The 21,295-nt window shown below is 36.5% G+C and overlaps 2 protein-coding genes across 3 annotated transcripts; one reads left to right on the top strand and one right to left on the bottom strand.

Annotated features, from left to right (window-relative positions):
• Positions 1-844: 844 nt before the first annotated feature.
• Positions 845-8,495, bottom strand: il17rb (interleukin 17 receptor B). Its single transcript, XM_030139286.1, has 10 exons — positions 8,332-8,495; positions 6,859-6,883; positions 6,278-6,391; positions 5,790-5,899; positions 5,531-5,660; positions 5,383-5,403; positions 5,254-5,283; positions 5,060-5,155; positions 4,111-4,385; positions 845-2,865 (listed from the first exon to the last, which is right to left on the bottom strand). The coding sequence occupies exons 1-10, from the start codon at positions 8,398-8,400 to the stop codon at positions 2,470-2,472; spliced, it is 1,266 nt and encodes a 421-aa protein (XP_029995146.1). The 5' UTR covers positions 8,401-8,495; the 3' UTR covers positions 845-2,469.
• chdh (choline dehydrogenase) lies at positions 8,412-21,114 on the top strand. Of its 2 annotated transcripts, none has more exons than XM_030139285.1 (10): positions 8,412-8,651; positions 11,373-11,813; positions 12,252-12,482; positions 13,875-14,041; positions 14,118-14,269; positions 14,478-14,607; positions 14,710-14,844; positions 15,715-15,857; positions 17,581-17,683; positions 17,764-21,114. In XM_030139285.1, the coding sequence occupies exons 2-10, from the start codon at positions 11,401-11,403 to the stop codon at positions 18,180-18,182; spliced, it is 1,893 nt and encodes a 630-aa protein (XP_029995145.1). In that variant the 5' UTR covers positions 8,412-8,651; positions 11,373-11,400; the 3' UTR covers positions 18,183-21,114. The 2 variants fall into 2 exon arrangements, with proteins under 2 accessions (XP_029995145.1, XP_029995144.1); XM_030139284.1 differs by having other exon boundaries at positions 8,579-8,628.
• Positions 21,115-21,295: the final 181 nt, after the last annotated feature.

Below are 21,295 nucleotides of genomic sequence, written 5' to 3'. Positions count from 1 at the left end.
ATGACGTGAAAAATTACTCTGCTGTTGTGAATTAAGGAATAAAATATTTTTACCTCTTCTTGTGACTGTGACAATTTTATTTATTCTTGATAGATAAGTGTAACTGGGACTCAGAATATAACCATTGCACATGGTCAAATGTGTATATTAGGGCATGTGTATAAACAGGAATAAAAAGTGGAATGTGTCTGAAAACAAAATTATTCCAACTTTATGGGAAACAGTATAGTTTGTCTGAACTCCCTCATGAAAATGTGACATATGTACATATCAGAATTTACACATATTCTCATTTGTACTGTCTATTCATATCTGTAATTCTATACCTTTGGCTATGTTGGTCCGTGTGGCTTTGGCAAGAGACCCAGTGGGTCAACAGCTGCCATGGGAGAAAAGATTTTGCATCCAATAAAACGGTGCTTGAAACCATGTTAGAAAAATTAACACTAAAGAGTTGCAAAACTGCTTGTAGCTACTGATCATACTAATCTTAATAACCTCTGTACAGTTATATCATTGAGGAAAAGTAAACAACAATGCAACAATCTTTACTCAGTAAGAAAATATAAAATAAATCAGCCTAGACATGTGTCAAACATACATGTCAGCATTAACTGTCTTCACATTTAAACTGTGTATTCATAGCTATAACTGTATATCTTTGCATTTTACTAGTTCACCTGGTAGTTCAGTAGATGTTAACCGGCTATTAGCAGTAGAAATTTCAGGAACTGTTTTTATTATGATAATAATAATGTCTTGGTTAGTTCCTTGTTCTCTTTTTGAATCTTTTAACTTAACTTAACTATCCTCATTTTTCATAATCAATACAGCCATTGTTGTATAGCTTTGACATTTTAATTTATTCTTCTCTTCCATGAAAAGACATGCCCTAATCTCATCACACCCCTTTCTCAACTAATAAAGAACTGGTTTTCAACCCTTCTTATTAACACAGGTACTCACTCATCTTTTATGAGAAGTTAACAATATCAACATAAAGTTGCAACAAATACACCTTACTTACTTACTTACTGGATCATTCAAAGTATAACACACAACCATCAGTTTTATGCCCATCTATTCACATCATTTAATGTAGGGGTCAGACGCATACACGATTACAGGTAACCCAGGGTTTTTAGGCTGGTAGTAAACATAAAAAGGAAGATAAAAGCAGTAAAATCATAACATACTGACATTAAATACTGTAGTTATTTGGCTGAATTCCTATATACTAGTCAGAAATTATCTAAAGTATTCTAAATGAAAAATATTTAAAGATATACAGTATAACATTAAAGAGCATGCAGCTTTTACTTATAGTTTGTGGTAAACTACACACATATGGCATAAATATATAAACAAAATATATTAAGACTCAAAGCAATGCGTCCGCAGATATGGTGATTCAGTTGTTACAATGGTTTAGTCTGCCAACAATTCCACAGTCCAGAGTGTAAAACATCCTCGAAGTTCTGGATAAAATGAATTTTTTTACAGAAATGATTTAATAAGTTGTAACTGACAAGAATAAAACTTGAAAAGCTGCCTTGTGTTGGAATAGTTTGCAAGAAATACTAGTGACTTATATCCCATAGTTTAAACCATTTGTGAAAAACCACACTTCACTGTTTTGCATATTTCTTTCTTTTTACAGGTTTTTCTAAAATCTGCTTGATGACTATGAAAAAAATGTTTTTATTTTTTATCTTTGGAAACCACAGAGCACCTTAGATGTTGCAACAAATATGATGAGGGGTCTTCAGGTCATGCTTCAGAGATACATCCAGCATTAGCATAAATCATGTGGCTTTATAAGCTAAGCAGTAACAAATAAAACATATTGTTGTGGAGAAAATAAAGAAGAAACTACAACTCTGGAATGGTCTCAGGGAATCTCTCCCATTCTTTATTCGACAGGGGTTTTATACAGAGGTGATCATTGTTTCCATAAAAGACACTAACCATCTGATGCGTACGTGGTAGACTCTTTAGTCACATATGATGCTATGTTATTAATGACCCTCCCAATCTTTGTTGGTTGACTCTCACAACCAAGCATTCCATAGCTCTGTCAATTTGCCAGGTCACTCTGACTTGCCAGTGAAGTTACCTCAGATAGAAATAAATTAATTCCAGGGAATATCACACACACACACAATTCAGGAAACACATTGCAAAATTCAGGGACAAAATTCTCTGCTTTTCTCCAATAATATGAATGTGTAACAGTTGTATTAATGAAACAATTTGATGTCTATTGACTACATAACCCATGTGCTTTATGTATAAGATGAGATGATATGAGATGATATGATATGAGATGAGATGAGATGAGATGAGATGAGATGAGATAAGATAAGATAAGCCTTTATTAGTCCCACAAGGGGAAATTCAAGTATCTATGAGCTTATTATTGTTGTTGTTTTTTTATAATGCTCAAACAGTCATTAGAGTACATTGTGATCACTCTGTTTCTCTGACTATTCTTGGCTGATGTCCACTCAGCTTTTGTACAGCAGCTCTTAACGTTCCTGCATTCTTTTCATCGAAGGTGATCCTTGGTCTGAAGAACACGCCTGACATTGTCTCCATTTTATCCTGCCTCTGGCCATGAAGACTTCTGAAGAGCTTGTTCAAGTCCTTCATCAAACAAAATCTCTTGCAGCTTCTCAGTTCCAGGGCCAGGTTTCCAGACTTCCTGTCCCTCTGCTCACCCAGCTCCACCACCCAGTACTTGGCCAGTTCAGTGGAGCTTTTTGCATTGCTCGCCACCATGTTGAGGATCAGAGAGTACAGATCCTGAGCAGCAGCCGGGATGGAGGGTCCTGGAAAGTCTAGAGTGGGAGGAGAGAGGCCAGGCTGAGGAGAGGAGAGGAGAGGAGAGGAGAGGAGAGGAGAGGAGAGGAGAGGAGAGGAGAGGAGAGGAGAGGAGAGGAGAGGAGAAACGAGGAGAGGAGAGGAGAAACGAGGAGAGGAGAGGAGAGGAGAAACGAGGAGAGGAGAGGAGAGGAGAAACGAGGAGAGGAGAGGAGAAACGAGGAGAGGAGAAACGAGGAGAGGAGAAACGAGGAGAGGAGAAACGAGGAGAGGAGAAACGAGGAGAGGAGAGGAGAGGAGAAACGAGGAGAGGAGAGGAGAAACGAGGAGAGGAGAAACGAGGAGAGGAGAGGAGAAACGAGGAGAGGAGAAACGAGGAGAGGAGAGGAGAAACGAGGAGAGGAGAAACGAGGAGAGGAGAAACGAGGAGAGGAGAGGAGAAACGAGGAGAGGAGAGGAGAAACGAGGAGAGGAGAAACGAGGAGAAACAAGGAGAAATGAGGAGAAACGAGGAGAAACGAGGAGAGGAGAGGAGAAACGAGGAGGAGAAACGAGGAGAGGAGAGGAGAAACGAGGAGAAGAGAAACGAGGAGAGGAGAGATGAGGAGAGGAGAAATGAGGAGAAATGAGGAGAGGAGAAACAAGGAGAAATGAGGAGAGGAAAGGAGATATTACAGGTTATTTTATTATTAATCTATGTAAACTGTAGACTGTATTTCCCAGTAAATTTCCATTTCAAACATTTCAAACAAGGCATATATTATTGTTGTTAGTTTTTAATTAATTACACATTCAATCTACTATTAAAGGCTTGTATAATCTGTTTGTTTTACTGATGTCAAGACTGTTGACTGGGACTGAATGCATTTATCAGGACTAATATGAAGTATTTTCTGTTTATGTTTCAATAAAACTCACATTATACTACACAATGATTTTTCACGTGTTCATCTTCAAAAATAACTCATTTGCTTGTGCAAGATAATGTTATAAGATGATATAGAAACAGCGGTAAAAATGGATAGGAATGTTTATTTATGTAAATTGTACATAAGACCTCTAGTGAAATAACTGTGATGGTTTTTCATTTTAAAATAAGGGGGTTGGATAGATTGTGGGATTAGGTAGGCTCGATCCAGTGAAGAAAAAATATGTTTGTACATTAGATACAGTTATTTCAGTCCTGTTTTATTTTTTGTCTGCTGCTCAAAAAGCCACAAAAACGGCATGAAAAAGCCATCACATTGAGTAAACAATCAGACTTCCACACCACATACAGTCATATACCTGAGGACAGACAATGAGCACTCGCTCTGCAGCTTTGACCTGTCCTGCCAACCAGCGCATTGGACCCAGCTTTGCGATGTTTCCCTGCTGCCAGATGTCAATAGCCACGCTGCAGCTCCCGTGCTGCTGGAGGAAGTCTGCCAGGGCTACCACAGCGCTCTGGAATGTCGAGTTCTCAGCAGGATACACCATGAGGACCGGGACAGAAACCACGGGAGATGTAGCCGCACCTTTATAACCCAATGCTGGGGTAAAGCTGACAAAACAGTTCTTATCTAGAGATTAAGAAAACATGAGAGATTAATGGTTTTTAGTCCAATGCTGTACAAAATAGTTGTTTAGACTCCTTTAAATCAGTTTCAGCTCAGTATAATAAGACATGTAGCCTACTGATCATTTAAAACTAAGCCTGTTTGAATTGCAAAAGAAACATCAGAGTCATTATGTACTAAAATAAGAACATCAAGTGTGACCATAAATGTCCATTCATTGTCCTTGCATCATAATCTGTTTGTGCTGTTCTACTGTGTTTATGAGAACACAGAGACCTTGACCACCAAAATATGATCAGTTCTTCAATCTGGTGAAACAGTTGCACCAGACTTTAGGGCATTTTGCCAAGATTTTTATAAGATTTAGACTTTCTCAATGCTGGGCAACCACTCTTATAAACATATGTGGACATGTCTAAAAATGTTGTTGGAAATGGGTTCAAATTATTGTTACTTCAGAAAAATAATACATACATATTTTCGTTATTTGTCTCTTTGGCCTTCTATACATTTCAGTAATAGCACAGACTAACACATACACACAGTAAGCCATGCTGTGCATACAGAAATGCAAAGCAATAAGCTGAGCAAGTGATCTGATAAGACATGACATTTATCAAATCTAGTATTTGGAGCCTCTTTTCACTATAAATATAGAGTAAAACAGTTGTATTTACAGATAAAGAAGCAGGAAATCAGGAGCATCAAACCGGACAGCCCTCCAAAAATGGCCAACAGTTCACGGTGGTTATTCCTATGTGGAATGACTGGAGCTGCAAAGAAAACCATAAACATGATAACTCATGTCACATCTTGTTTACCTGATAATTTACTTTGTCAAATGGATGTAGGGCTACACTCAGTGACTTACTAGAAATGGTCATGGGAGGAGTGGGCGCGACTGTAATGAAATATGCAAAAAGCATGGTTATAGTTCACCGAATATAGAACTTTGATATCAACATTTACATAACAGACACACATCTAGTGGATTACTCACCTGTAGACTTTACTGCACGAACTGTGGACAAAAGAGAGATTAGAAAGGAGAAAAGAACATTTTGATACTCCTTTGTCCTGTTAAAGTGGATTTTGATCATGTATTTTATGTTGCTACAGTGCTAAAATGACAGGGAAAATGGACTTACATGGTTTTGGGAATACCCTGATGTTGACACGCAGGTAAACAGGGCCACCTTCATATTGAGGCAAAGGGGTATTGGCAGCTTGGATTAAATTGTGGCCAATCTCTGCCTTCGTTAAATAATTAAACCATACCTGGATTTAAAAGAAGACAATACAGACATTTATATTATTAATTATAATGTGTCAAAGAAACAGTGATGTTCAGCGATGCTAGTGCCATAATAATAAAAAATATACAATAATTGTGCTTCTCTTTGATACCTGCTTTAGGGTTTCAGAGATGTTTGCTTTGCCCAAAGGTGGAATATATTTACAGAGTACATCTTTCCCTGGAAATCTTATGTGAGTGGCTTCAAGATGTTTAATAGTAGCTGCACAGAGACAGAAAAACATAAGTTAGTCAAGGCTGGCCTTTGGAGACCTCTATGTCTCTTATCAATATGATGGAGATCCTTCTTGACCTGAGTTGTTTTTTAAGTGCAATGGTACATGATTGATAAATGCTTTTTTGTTATTTCAAAATAATCAACAATATCTGTTTTGTAAATTACTATATACTGCATGGTTGAATTGAAATCCTCACACACAATAATAAAAAAAATTCATAACAAAGCTGATATTATTCAAACATAAAATAACTATGAGTGCTTACAGTATTGTGTTGTACAGGTTAGTAATTGTTTTAACCAAATTGACACTCCATTTCTGAGCTTTCAAGTCAACAACAGCAAAAGAGTTTTCTTTCTTACCATCAATATTGACCGCCCAGCTAATGTTGAGCATATTTATTCCATTCAGCGTCACCGAATGTCCTCTCAAGTCTCCCAGCTTGGATGGAGAGACATTATATCTGTTAAGGACACCTGCAATGAGAGACAGCAACAACACTCAGAAGAAAACATGTTAATGGTGTTAAAACCTGATATAAAATCTTTTAAATCTATGAAAGATATGACAAAATTTGATAAAAAAAAAAAAGGTATCATCTTAGAAGAAGCTGTATTTATTGGTGGACTTTCCCATGTGAAATCTGTATAATTTTTTATTTCTTGATTTCATTCTTCATTAAATCAAGTGACACTTAACTGTCAAACCTGTTATAAAGAAACGTTGTGACTATTATAATAAATCTAAGATAATTTTGTAAATTTAGCACAGTTTAAGTAGATATGCACTGATAATCTGGAAAATAAATGTAAATCTATTCCGGACTATCAGCACAGAACACATCTTATTCTTGGAAGCTCATGACATATCTCACTATTGGTGTCAGTACAGCCTACAGACAAGCAAGAACGGAAAAAAAAAACCAAAAAATAATACAGTTTACCTTCAAAATCATGACAGTCCAGCGCCTGCAACCAGAAATATGTAATATAAAACAACACATTTATAATGGAAATGATCAATTAATAGTTCACTGTAAGCAGGAAACAACCAATAAATAACAAGTTGTAAAGCTAATGGCTTTATTTATAGGTACTAATGCGTCTACTTTGCACTCTCACAAATAAACAGTTGAATTTACTAAAACATTTTATTTAACATAGTCACATACAGTTTAACATATTTTATGGGCCCATGCATTTGTGAAGCAAGTAACTGCAGTAAGGAGCCAATTTAATGTGGTGGAGTAAAATGCATGCACATTTTATCAACGTCAGATAAAGTGTTGATTGTTAACATGTAGCAAAGAAAACAGCATTAAGGGTGTTTTGGTAAAACATACATGCTTCTGTATCAAAAATGATGTTGCCATAGCCTACATGTTACATACAATGTGATCTTTTATTCACATACTGTACATCCTCTTGTTGCATATATGTGCATAATTAAAGACATATTTTGTATAGATGTATGTCAGTAGATCAAACTTTGAATTTGTTGCAAGAATAATTTGTGTGGTCAGTTAATGACCATGTACTGCATTTCACATATAGAAAATTATATGTGTATAAAGCTTTGGAAATAATTTGACCCTTTGATGTGTTGTTGAAATGTGTTTCCTACTGCTTTCTTTGACGATTTCAGTGTCATACACCATTTTCCTGTGGAGGTTGTAATAAACAGATGTTTTGCTGATTCCTAGTCTCACATATACATGATGTTCCACTTCTTGCCCTAATAAACAATGCATGGCTAATGAAAATGATATTCAATAAGTATTCCTGCTTCATGCAGCCTGGCATAAGTCATCAAAGTTGAGTTGTGCAGACAGTGTGAACTCAGCATCCCTCTTGGAAAAGCTATTGGTAAACTATGTTTTATAATATGTGGCTGATACAATAATGATGGTGTTTCCAAAATGTTACATACAATCTACTGTAAAAATGTGAATTTGGATTTTACTGTTTCCATATTTAATTTTTTTTAGCCTATATAATTTATTTAATGTTTTGGCATACTTATAATATATTACTTTGATATTTGACCATTTTCAATTACTTTCACAAAAATTATCAATGTTTAAGGGTTGTTATATTGAATTTTACACAAAAATCACAGGTGGTCTTCCAAAACTGAAGTCTATATTACATTTTCTTGTCCTTACCTTTAACTTTTAGAACATTTGTTTAACAAGGGAAGAAATGGAGGTAGCAGCACAGTTATAACTAACAACTAAAAATACATGCAGTGTACACTAGCAAGACAATTAAAAAAAAAAAAAAAAGTTGTTAAAATATGTAAAAGAGCCATAATTAAAGATTAAATGACATTTTATAAATATATGACTTGTTTTTATTAAAATAAAGCTATTATTTGCCATTTATAATATCAAAATCAGCTGAAAGACATAACTTACAATATCATGTGATATCACCAGGACGATGGCTCCACAGAGGAGAGAAATCAGCGAGAAACTCCACATCATACCCGAAAACGAAATTATTAAAAAATAAACTAGTAAAAAAATAAATGCCGATTGATGTGCACCCGTCCACACCTCGATGCACTTGTTGAATGAAGTCGCTTAAAAAACTACACACGTATTTATTTCCGGCTAACGTACGTACGCTTCCACTGAGACACGCCCACAGACGTTGACGTGTTTTGTTTTTTTCCCCAGCTGAGGTTAAGTCAGTTTCGGTGGAAAAAAACGGTAAGATTCCCTTGTCTCCACAGGTAATCGCTGCCGTTCACTTCATGTTAATTTTGCTTATTTGGCGTCTAAGTTAAGAGCAGTTTGTAAATTGTTTTGAAGTCATTTCCATGTTCTGCTCCTAACTGTGTGGACGACTGAGTTTCACACAGCGTTAGCGAGACATTACAAACATAACGGTTACAACTTCAGCACACGTCAAGTCTTTAATAACACTACCACTTCCAACAAGCTGCGTCTAATTCAACGTTTTAAATACTAAACTAAATATATTTTTTAAACGAGGTAGGCTTAGATGGGTTTTACGACTGCATAAACAAGTAACTGAAGTCCGTAGACCTACAGAACAAATAGTCATAAAGATAAGCTAGCAGTTATAAAGTTAAAACTGGAGTCAAACTAGCTAGCTGTACTTACTACGGTGTCTTATCTGAAGGAAAACGTAAAGACCCACTGTTGTTGCATTTAGTTCTTAAGTTTAACTGGTGTCTTGCTATTACAAAGTATGTATTGATTGGTATATGTTTGCTGGGGTGATACTGAGAAGCGTCTATACTGATATGGCAGTGCTGACCTAGATTTAGCTTTTTGCACAGAAACAACATTGACCATCTGACTGTCACTTTGTACACACACACACACACACACACACACACACACACACACACACACACACACACACACACACACACTCCTGTAATTGGAGTAAACTTATGCAATAACCTGGATAAAGAATTAAAAACATGCATATCAGTCACTACATTTAAAAGGATGTTTAAAGCTAAGGTGTTCAATAAATATAAAATATTACAATAAAATAAACCAATTATTAGTATAAATTTAAGATTTAGCTTAGATTTATATTGCGCTTTATTTACATTAGTGTTTAAAACTGTGCCATCTTGTTATCTTGTCGTGTTTCTGCAACTTTCCTTCTTGTAAATAAGGTTGGCAGGACTTCAGCTTATGCCTTTTCACCCATACTTAAACACACACACACACACACACACACACACACACACACATTTCATACACAGCTGTTTCTCAGGACAGAATAAATGCATTTCCTTATACACTAACTTGGTTGTGTTACTACCTTATCAGGCCACTACAAAAAGAAAACACTATCAGACCAGCAGAACAGTTCATCCTCAAAACAGTTTGATCTAACTTCATTTATCCACATTATTTTATGTCTGTATGTATGTATTTATTTATTCACAAATGTAATGGACATTTATGTTGGTGCAAACCTTTAAGTTACTGAACTAATACTATCTAATACTGTCTCTCTACTTTACACTCTCATTTAAATGTTGGCAATTTCACTAATAACCATACTCCAGGGTTTTCTGTAGATTTGTTGGTGTGTTTAGGCATTCATGGGATTTGAAAGGTCCTGCTCCAATGTCATTGTAGACAATTTTACTGTTTTCTCCAAGTATGAAGACTGAAGACCCTGGTCATTTAGTTTTGATATCCTCTACATAGATTTTGTATGAAATATGCCCAAGTGGCATTTTTAATACAGGGGAAAACCCTGTATTCAAGCATAAGACTTATCTCTACCTTGTGTCACATATTTATGTGCAGAGAAAAAAATTGGTTCAGTTATCTTAAAAATGGCTTAAAAATGTATAACAATTCTAGACATTTTGCACTGACTGAGGCAGTAATGACCATGCAGTCAGGATTAAATTAAAACATTTAGTACATTTGATAGATTAAATGTTCAGCCAGACACTTTTCCTCTGAACTGTAGTACGTAACAATGCCAAATAGTAAAGCCCCAGGTCACAATAGAGTTCTGGTTGTTTATTAAACTGACAATAAAATAATGGCTTGACATTGAGAAGGACAATGTCTGGCTAGTAGTAAGATCTAAAAGGTCAACTAAAGGCCCTCATAAAACCTCAAAGTTAGACTGTGAGAAATACTTATCCACACTGATCTGATCTTCACACAAGAGATAAGGGATGAGTAACATTTTACTCCACGGGGACTTTTTTCAATTGCTGTTTTTTGTGTGCTTTTTTCATTTTGACAATGTATTTGACATACAGCTGCGGAAAAAATTATTAGACCATCAAAAGTCATCAAAAACAATGGTTATGTCATTAAGTACTAACTCCTGTGTGTATCATGTGACTAAAACAGACAGAAAAGAAAACATGGAATGCCTAAAAGCACTGTTTTTGGCAGTACTATGCCATAGCTATTGATGCAAGAACTTAAGTGATTTTGGTTATTATCAACAAAACCTTGGAAAACGGCTAGATTCCCAGCTCTTAAATTAAACTCTTATGAGCTATTTTTGTTGTTATCATTATATTTGTCCAAACAAATGTACCTTTAGTTGCACCAGGCATTAAAATGAACAAGAAATTAAAGAAAACAAGGGTGGTCTAATAATTTTTTCTGCGACTGTATGAGTTTTACACAAGTATATTAGTTCTATTAGGGATACTAATAATACTTAATAAAACATGCAGTGATGACATTCATTAGGCTTTAAGGCTTTTTACAGAATGAGGCTTTTGAGGTCAGTTGTGGGGAGACCAAAGATCAGACCTTCTCTGATCTCTGAACAGCAGGAGATGGAGACCTAAATTTGCATATTTGACACATTACTAAAAATGTCTTTTTTGGACATATAAATTTATTTCAAGAGTTTTGTAGTTTAATTTGTAATTCAAGTTTGTCATTCACCATGTGACCAATCGATGTCTTGTTCTGTTTCCCAGTGAATGAAGAAAACATCCCAGCAGCACAATGTCATCTTTGGCCACATTGGGCCAAACTGGAGCCAGACTCATTGCACCTCACAGATGGAGTAGATTTCTCAAGAAAAATCTGTTCACGTGTTTGCTAAGCAGGGGCAGAAATGTGGACCTTTCCCTTGTCAGCACCTCCGCTGTCAACCATTACAGAAACTTCAGTGCCACAGCTGCTCAAAGGAGTGCTTCGCCATTACCTGCATCCAATGAGAAAACACCATCTTACAGTTATGTTATTGTTGGTGCTGGTTCAGCTGGTTGTGTCTTAGCCAACCGCCTCTCAGAGGATGCCCATGAGTCTGTGCTGCTGCTGGAGGCTGGGCCTAAAGACATGTTTCTCAGCAGCCTGCGACTGTCATGGAAGATTCACATGCCAGCTGCACTGACCTACAACCTCTGTGATGACAAGTACAGAAGTTTACTTATTTGTTAGCCTTTGTGTCTTTATACGTGTTTTACCCATATTTCTTAAAAGCTGTCTGTCATTCCTGCATAGTGCACTATTTTCAGCTTTTCTTTAAGAAAGGAGTAAGAAAAAACATACACAAATTCAAGCATCTACCCCATTTCTGGATATTGGATAAGCCTCATGATAATGGAACCACAAATCGAGTCCCTCATATGAAAAGTGAATTATTCGTGTCATAAGTCTACAATTTATTGGTTCCAAATTTTTAAAACCTGTGCCAAAATTGTTCCAAGTGACCACACCTAATACATTTTAGACGTTTTTTCACTAGTTGAATGTATTTTTTTTTTTTTTTTTTTTTTAGGAAAAAGAAATAACGCAACAAAAAATATGCTGAAAGGTTGCTCTGCTGTAATGTTTATCTACTTTTTTCTCAGGTATAATTGGTACTACCACACTTTACCTCAGGCTCACATGGACAACAGAGTAATGTACTGGCCAAGGGGTCGAGTCTGGGGTGGGTCTTCTTCACTTAATGCCATGGTGTACATCCGTGGACATGCTGAAGACTACAACCGCTGGCAAAGAGAGGGAGCAGAGGGCTGGGATTACGATCACTGTCTGCCTTACTTCAGAAAAGCTCAGTGTCATGAACTGGGAGAAGACAGGTAATATAATATCAACACATTTAACATAACTTAAAAGACATGTCATAATTAATCATCATTTCCACATAGTTTCCGCTCTTTCACCAGTCTGTTAATGTGATCTTGTTGCAATTACTTCATCTTGGAACCCTTAAAGTTGCAGGAGCCAAAATCATAGGTTAAAAAAAAAAAAAAAAAATGCCAGAATTTGAAAATGGATGCCTTCCTCCTGCGGATTTCTCTTCCTGGTCCAAATAAAAAGACTAACCAGAAAGATAGATCAACCTGATATGGTTTCATGTTGTTATGGAAAAGTGCTACTTTCCCAACCATCTGTGTCAAGATGGAGTAGAGCAGTATAGTCAACGTGCAAATAACATCATGGATCAATCAATCATGGATTTTTTGGACCACAGCTATACATTTTATTTGTATGTATCATCATTGGTCATTTCTGCTTTGTATTTTTTAGTTATGTCAAATCTACCCTGCTTAATTTTTTGTAGGGGTACCACATGGGTACTACGTATTAGTGTTGCTACATTAAAAAAAAAAAATACAACCAATGCAATATTTAACAATTGTAATTTTTTTCTTCCTTCCAAAGGCAGATGTAGATCAGATAATAATTTCATTCATTACAGTAAAACTATACATATTTTTTAGATGTAAGGTAAAAGAGATACAAATAAAGCTATCTGGGAAGTAGATAATGAATGTTATAGGGCTGTTTCTTACGTATGTGTCTATGTGAAACAAAAAGAAACCAAATGTAAATTCTACATAGTTTCATTTTGTATGAATGTGTTTTATCTCAAAGGAAACTAAAGGGACTCTGATGTCACATTCATTGCTCTGGCTGGATGAGTACAAGCATCAAAGTAAAATAAATGATTGGCTGTTAACCAAATAAATAACTACATTAACAATTTTAAGCAAAAAGCAGCACAGTTATTCATATGTTTAAAACTGATTACAACCAAACATTTATAGATGATGCAATGTAGTGGAATGCAATAAAATGCCTTTACTCAAGTACTGCATTCAAATACAGACTTGATTTATTTACATTTAATCTGTTGCATTTCCAGATGTTTTATACTACTAATCCAACATGTTTTAATTTTTTTTTAACTCCACTGCATTAGTTACATGTACATGTTGCTCATTACAGACTCATGTAATTAATATGAAATAAATCCAACAGCTAAATAATTTATGATCGACTGACCTTCCTAACTGTTTATACAGTAATTAAAATTAGATCACCATTATCAGATATAATATTAAAGATGAACATGTCAGTGATTCTAATCCAGTAATATATGTATTGTTTGGAATTAGACCATTTTGAAAGTATATTTTGAAGTGAGCACTTGTATTAATACTAACTAACTTTGTGTGTTTGTGAAGGTACCGAGGTGGCAGTGGACCTCTGCACGTGTCCAGAGGGAAGACCAACCATCCCCTCCATAAGGCTTTTATTGAGGCGGGGCAGCAGGCAGGATACCCCTTTACTGATGACATGAACGGATACCAGCAGGAAGGCCTGGGGTGGATGGATATGACCATTTCTAAAGGTACAAGGATCAAGGACCTGCTCAAAGTATAAATTCTATTACAATTATAGTAATTATTGTAAATAAATCTGTTCAGGGAAGCGGTGGAGCACAGCCAGTGCCTACCTGAGACCTGCTCTTGGACGACCCAACCTGAAGACAGAGGTACGCTGCATGACTACCAAGATCCTGTTTGATGGCAACCGAGCTGTGGGTGTGGAATACACACAAAAAGGACAGAAAAAACAGGTAGGAAACTGACATTCAGTTAGAACAATATACATATAATTAACTGAGACAGTTTATATGTCTTTTCAGCTTATTTACTTGTGTTTTCCTGTGGTTTAAGTAAATACAAAAGTGATGTAAATGTAAGGAATGAATATTCATAATTTATTGTGTAATGATTTTCTTTGATTCCAACATAATCTTGAGGGTTTTTGTGATCGGCCTCCAGGTTTTTGCAGAAAAAGAAGTGATACTGAGCGGAGGAGCCATTAATTCCCCTCAGCTTCTCATGCTGTCTGGGGTGGGAAACGCAGATGACTTGAAACAACATGGTATCCCTGTGGTCCAGCACTTACCAGGTGCATTTTATATTTTATGCTGCATTTTATACTACTTTTCTTCAACATGGAATGTCTGCAAAGTTTTGTCATCTCAAACATAATAGCTGTGTTGTGTGTCAGGGGTTGGCAGTAATTTGCAGGATCATTTGGAGCTGTATGTCCAGCAGCAGTGCACGCAGCCCATTACGCTGTACAAGGCCCAAAAACCCTTTCACATGGTCAAGATTGGCCTGGAATGGCTCACCGTGTTTACTGGTAATACATCTATACAAACATTGTGCCAAGCATCTTGATGTTGTGCATAGGTTTGGGTTCAAATCAGGAAACAGACAATATTTTTTAATAAAATGTACCATTTTCAGTTGACATTAAACTCTGTCTTCTTAACTGGATGAAATGTAAATTGATGTGCACTTGGTTAAGATGATTCACATCCTAGAGAAACTAAAAATAGATCCACTATCAAAAAAGTCTCAAACTACAGCAAGAGATCTAAATGCAAGATTGTATAAATGTTTCGAACATGCAGAGACTTAATTATAAGGAGGTGACATCAAAGACACTCTATAATCACTAGTCTTAGCTAGAAGCTTGATCACAATCGTTGTCTTACCATAATTTTGTCACCTCTTAGAAAATGTTGACACATTACAACCAAACTACAAGTGCATCTCAATTAGAATATCATGAAAAAGTTATTTTATTTTTCATTCATTTCAGAAAATGAAAATTCTCTATATTCCACATTATTTGTATAGACTATTATAATATCAAATATAAAATTTTTCAAGCATTTTTAATGTTATTTTGATAATCGCAGCCTACAGCCAAAAAAGACATTTGAATAACATTAAAATGCTTATGCATTATTAAAATGCTTACACTGTCTACATGATATAAGTGTAACCTGTGGACCAGTCTTTTTGAAAGTTACCCTCTCCATCTGTGTTTCATGTAGTGCATCTGCACGGGATTTGCAAAGTCTGTTTTACTCACATTTATTAACATCATTCCTCGATTCAGATGTCAAGGGCAGGTTCATCACTTACAGATGAAAGACTGTTACGATTACTGCTTTCACTGAATATTGTTACTTGTTACATGAGTATGATAATTTTCCCCCAGGATATGGTGCAACAGCACATCTAGAGAGTGGAGGTTTCATCCGGAGTCGGCCGCACGTTACGCACCCTGACATCCAGTTTCATTTCCTGCCCTCGCAGGTCATTGACCATGGACGGGTCGCTTCCAAGATTGAAGCTTATCAGGTGTGTAAGATAATAGATAGTTAATAGATAGATAATTTAACATAATTTTGGATCATTAAAAGTTTTTGTTGATAATGGTGGAAAGCATCGCACACTTTCACTTATTGGATTGATCTAATGCAACACATGAAACGCCACATGCAGATAGCGCTTCCATTTGCCTAGTAAATCTCAGGAGGTTGCTAGTGATACTGACAGGTAGGTGTATGTACTGAAGTAGTCAATGAGTAGAAAACATTGCTGAGAGTCTCTGCTGTGTTTTCGGTGGCGTTTACAGTCACACTGCTTCCGTCCCTTCTATTTGTGGTGGAGGAGTTTGATACAAAGTTTAAGATACTTGGATGCATTTACTGCACCTTGTAAATTCAAAAATCTGCATTGTTTGAACATTAAAACACACAGGTGGTGACTCAGTCTTAAACTTCATTTACAACAGCATGTTATTCTTAATTTTCTCTCTAAATATATCTGTCAATACACAGAGGATGAAAAATGCTTCCTTTTGTTGATACTCTAAAGTTTAGTTACTCAACTCTGTTCAGGCTTCACTCATTACCACTTCTATTCAGACTGGTTGCATTATCACATTACTGTATATACTGCAATAAATATTAATCAACAGAGGAAAAATCATCAAGATCATAGATTTTTGCCTTATTGCCCTAAACTATATCCATGTGCAAAAATACTGGAAAGCTAGAGAGAGTAATAAACAACATCCATAGCACGCATTTTAAAGGTTGAAACCCTTGTTTTATGCAGATGAAGCAGGTGGGTTTCAGATGGTGTAACGGATGTTTTATTATACAACATCTTCATCATTTTGGCAAGCATTATGCCTTTTTCTTTTTTTTTTTTGGCTAACGTGTGTAAGCATGTTCCAGTTTTTGTATAAAGGTGTGTCATATTCATTTACTCCCAACGCACTGAAATTATATAATGTTGGGTTATGTAAGTCAGTTTTCTAATACTGGTAAACAAAGGCAGGTTCACAGATGCCATTCTGTGGAAAACCGTCTTTTGTGACTGTTTTGACACAGCTGCCAATTCCTAGTAACTCACTTGGATGGTTTTGTGTTTTTATAACCTCATTTCCAGAGAAGTATACTGCACTCTTCCTGTCCTAAATAACACTGTGATGTGCAATAAGTTCTATCACTGTTGGACACGCAATTTGTTCCTCACAGCCAGGAAGCTTCTCAGCTACAGGAAAAACACAGACACATAAATAAATAATGTATCTCTTCATTGATTAAAATGCCTCCATCCATAAGGCACAGCAGTTGACTGAGTACGAAGATGAGTTAGAGTTTGAACAGTTTGTTTTTTCAGGGCTCATAGAGATACCAAATGTCAGTAATCAGGGAAACAATTATATTTGTACAATAAATTCAACACCTGTACCTAATGATTTAGACAAACAAACTCATTGAAATGTTTAACTAAAGAAATACTTTCCTGACACTATCAAGTCATGGAAATGAACTTAAAAATAGTCCAGATTGTGTTCCCCCGCTGTCTTGAGTGGGTTTGTGATAGAAGATTCATTATCAGCAAGTTATGAACATAATGTGAGATCAGTGAAGCTGCAAGTGCATCACTGGTCTGAAGACAAGCACCTTTAAAAAGGGGATTAAGGTCTTGATGCAGGCCATCACACTAATGTGAATCTCTGTTCATGGAGGACCAATTATCCTCTGATGTCTTATGACTGATGTTTCAGGTTCATGTAGGACCAATGAGAAGCACTAGTACTGGCTGGATGAAGCTTAAAAGTGCAAACCCTTTGGATCACCCGATACTCCAGCCCAACTATCTTTCTACTGGTAAGAATCCATCTTTGGACCCTCATGAAGGCGCTTCACCATGTTTTGGGGTTTTCCTGACTTTTGTTTTTCCTTTTCAGATATTGATGTGTGGGAGTTCAGGGAATGTGTCAAACTATCCAGAGAGATTTTTGCCCAGAAGGCCTTTGAGCCATTCCGTGGACCTGAGGTTCAGCCCGGTCCTCAGATCCAATCAGACGCTGAGATTGATGCCTTTGTTCGTAGAAAAGCAGACAGCGCGTACCACCCATCTTGCACCTGCAAGATGGGCTCCCCTTCAGACACGATGGCTGTTGTTGACCCAAGCACGCGGGTTTTGGGCCTCGAGCGGCTCCGTGTAGTCGATGCTTCTATCATGCCGAGCGTTGTCAGTGGCAACCTGAACGCTCCGACCATCATGATAGCAGAGAAAGCGGCTGACATCATCAGAGGTCGCCCTGCATTGGTCGACTCCGGGGTTCCAGTGTATCATCCACCAACACTCGACACACAAAGATAAGCAGAGAGGAGGAGGGTATGTGGTGCTCACAAATGGCATCCCTCTGGTTTAAAGGTTCTTTGTGTAAAATAGTGGAGTTTACAAACAACTGAAAGCGCCACCCTCCAATCCAGTGCCCAGAAAATGTGACAGTATTATTCATTCTAGAATATTTAGTCAAGTGAGACTTTGGTCCACAGTATGTGACATGCATCTTAACACTACATTACGTCTGTATTAAATAGTCTGTACTGTACAGAAACAACAGTAAAGCATGGCAGATCCCACTATAATATACTGTAACATAAACAGAATGGCTCATTCTACAGTAATGAAATTCACAATGGTTCTTATTTTTGCATTATTAAAACCTAATTACAAATATTTTTTTACATTCATACATTTCAGGACGTCATCCCAGTCTCCTCCACCCCTGTCTCCCACAATCTAAAGACATGCACCTTAATAGGTCTGTCCAAATCACCCAAAGTGGTTGTTCGTTTGTGTATGTCAGCCTTGCAACAAGCTGGTGACATTTCCAGTTTGTAACCCTCCTTCACCAGTTGGTACCTAGGAAAGGCTCCAACACATCCATAACTCAAGGATGAAGTGGTTTGGAAAATGAATGGAATATTCCGTTGCTGCAAGTAGATCCCCCTGAGTCTCCCTAAATCTTACATACTGAACCTTTAAACCAGTTTTATCCATAACAACACTAGACATATCACTAGTGAAGCCATATGAAAGGCACATGTTTCAGGGAGTTGATTGTATTTGTCCTGATCAAATATTATGATCATGTCTCAACACACCTCATTTGCACACAATATATGAATGGATTTAGAATACAGAAATGAAGTGGCCAATAGTCACAATCTAATAATGTTAATGAAGGACCTTGTATATAATTCACCAATGTTTAATGCAGTCGAAATATCTGTTGCATTTCAATTGTGCCGTTATTTCTTCTCGTGAGAAAGGCTACTCTGTGGCTTGCGTAAAATTAAAGATGTTATCTAAGTAATAGAATAATCATTAATAGTATTAAATGGGATTACAGTTACTGAAAACATTAATAACACTTAAATACTCTCGTCCATTTTTAGTGAGTTTAGTTAAAGCCAACTGTTCAGGTTAATGTTAAACTTCTCAAGCTGCTGCTGGGAATCAAAACTGGAGGATAAAAGTAAAGCTGATGATCAAAACTTCTACTTCATCGGGTGTTTACTACTTTGAGTTGCACAATCTACCTTCTCACCCTAAATTGTTACTACAGAAAATTGTAGTGATGTAATGGAAAAGTCTTCACGTTAGCCTTTATTGCATCATAAATGAGAACGAAGCACTAACTTTGGCAAGTATTGTGTGTTGACTGTTCAACGGACCATATGTTTTAAATAATGCACAAGTTAACAAACAGAGGTGAAATAGGCTCATAAAACTTGGATATTTTCAGAGTAAACAACAGCCTAGATAATTGTTTCCTTAATTAATTCATGATGCCTTTTTCCCATCTACAACTGACAGTACTAAAGAAAGAATGTCACTGTCGGAAGAACCTTTATATGAAATGTTTCTGTTCTTTTTTTTTTTTTTTTTTTTTTTTTTTTACTGAAATCTTTCGATCACAGCACGTTGTACTCGAAAACAGTTTCTACAAAATCCTGAGTCGATCATAACACAATGTCCTCTGCTGCTTTGTGTCAGCGGTCAGTCCTTAGAGTCTGGTGTCCTGTTGTCTGATAATCAGCCACTCTGATTTCTGCAGACACACACGCGCACACACACACACACACACACACACACACGGTTTACACTGTTGCTGTCAAATAACCCTTTTTTTTTCTGCCTGTTGAGATTACTTATCACCAAGGAAGCACTACTGTTCCTTCCTGCTGACATGCAGATTGAGTTTAAAAAGCCTTTTGCAGAAATTATGAGCGATTGCAAGATCCACCTGTAGTAAAAAAATGCACTTAGGCCTTTCGTTTATAGTTTTAGCTTCCAATAGCTGTACCACTTCTTGTTCAGTTTTGCAGTGGTGAATATGTGACCAAAGGTTCTTTACAGTGCTTTGTTTGTACAGCTGAGTTCTCTGGAAAAGCTCTAACCCACACACACACACACACACACACACACACACACACTCTACGGCTTTGCTCAGACAGATCAATTTTATCTCTCAAATTAGATCTTTAGTACAGACTGTCTATACCGGTTGTAACTGGTCATATCTGCTCGGGCTGCCTTAGAACATACAGTGTAGTGATCAGTATCTACGTAGCTACACTAATGATGCAGTATTGTAATCCTTTCAGCTTCACCTTTTGACGTCAATGTACTGTCCGAACCCGTTTTACCAGAGACAAATTAGATCTTTTTGGGAGGAAACATCACAAAAGCTGCATTGCACACGCTGGCATCAAAAAACAGATAAAAGCGACACATCATGTGACAAATAAAAAGGAAAGAGGTTAAACTATATATTGAATCAGAATAGTCCAGTTTAGAATGTTTCAGATTTTCTACCGAGAGTTGCATCTTTAAGTTATGAGTATAAGAATACATACATGGGCCAGAAGAATGCTTTTTTGATCATTTGATTGATTTTTGCACTTGATTTTTTTTTTTTTTTTTTTTTTAATTGGAATCTGACTTTTCAGCTTTCATATTGTTAAATTTTCAACAACAATAATAATAATAATAATGGATTAGATTTCTATACCTATTTCTATAGCGCTTTTCAAGGCGCCCAAATCACTTTACATTATTGATCCATTATTCATTCGCTCTCACATTCTGGGCAGACTGATGGAAGCGTGGCTGTCAATTTGCCAGTTCGCTTCAAACGGCCCCTCCAATCACCACCAAACATTCACATGCACTGATACCAAAGTTATTATCGTTAACGAAAACTAACGAAATGACGAAAACAAGAATTGAAAAAACATTTTCGTTAACTGAAATAAATAAAAACTATAATTAAAAGAAAAAACGATAACTAACTGAAACTGTATTGTGTGCTTACAAAACTAATTAAAATGTATAAAAATTATAGATAAAATTCCTTTGGTTTTCATCTTTGTCAATGTCGGATTGATATGAAATCGATTTATTTCTCTCAAGCGATTTTA

Source organism: Sphaeramia orbicularis, chromosome 7 (genome assembly GCF_902148855.1).
Source record: "Sphaeramia orbicularis chromosome 7, fSphaOr1.1, whole genome shotgun sequence".
Classification (NCBI taxonomy): Eukaryota; Metazoa; Chordata; class Actinopteri; order Kurtiformes; family Apogonidae; genus Sphaeramia; species Sphaeramia orbicularis.
The sequence above is the reverse complement of the archived record's forward strand: the minus strand, read 5'-3'. Positions and strand labels throughout refer to the sequence as shown.

Bases quoted from the DNA above. Each gene is read 5' to 3' on its own strand.
- chdh (XM_030139285.1), top strand. From the start codon at position 11,401: ATGTCATCTTTGGCCACATTGGGCCAAACTGGAGCCAGACTCATTGCA. The intron at 14,608-14,709 runs GTGCATTTTATA...GTTGTGTGTCAG, and splicing joins TGTGGTCCAGCACTTACCAG to GGGTTGGCAGTAATTTGCAG. The intron at 17,684-17,763 runs GTAAGAATCCAT...TTTCCTTTTCAG, and splicing joins GCCCAACTATCTTTCTACTG to ATATTGATGTGTGGGAGTTC.
- il17rb (XM_030139286.1), bottom strand. From the start codon at position 8,400: ATGATGTGGAGTTTCTCGCTGATTTCTCTCCTCTGTGGAGCCATCGTC. The intron at 6,392-6,858 runs GTAAACTGTATT...CTCTCATTGCAG, and splicing joins GGACTGTCATGATTTTGAAG to GTGTCCTTAACAGATATAAT. The intron at 5,284-5,382 runs GTGAGTAATCCA...ATTTCATTACAG, and splicing joins TCGTGCAGTAAAGTCTACAG to TCGCGCCCACTCCTCCCATG.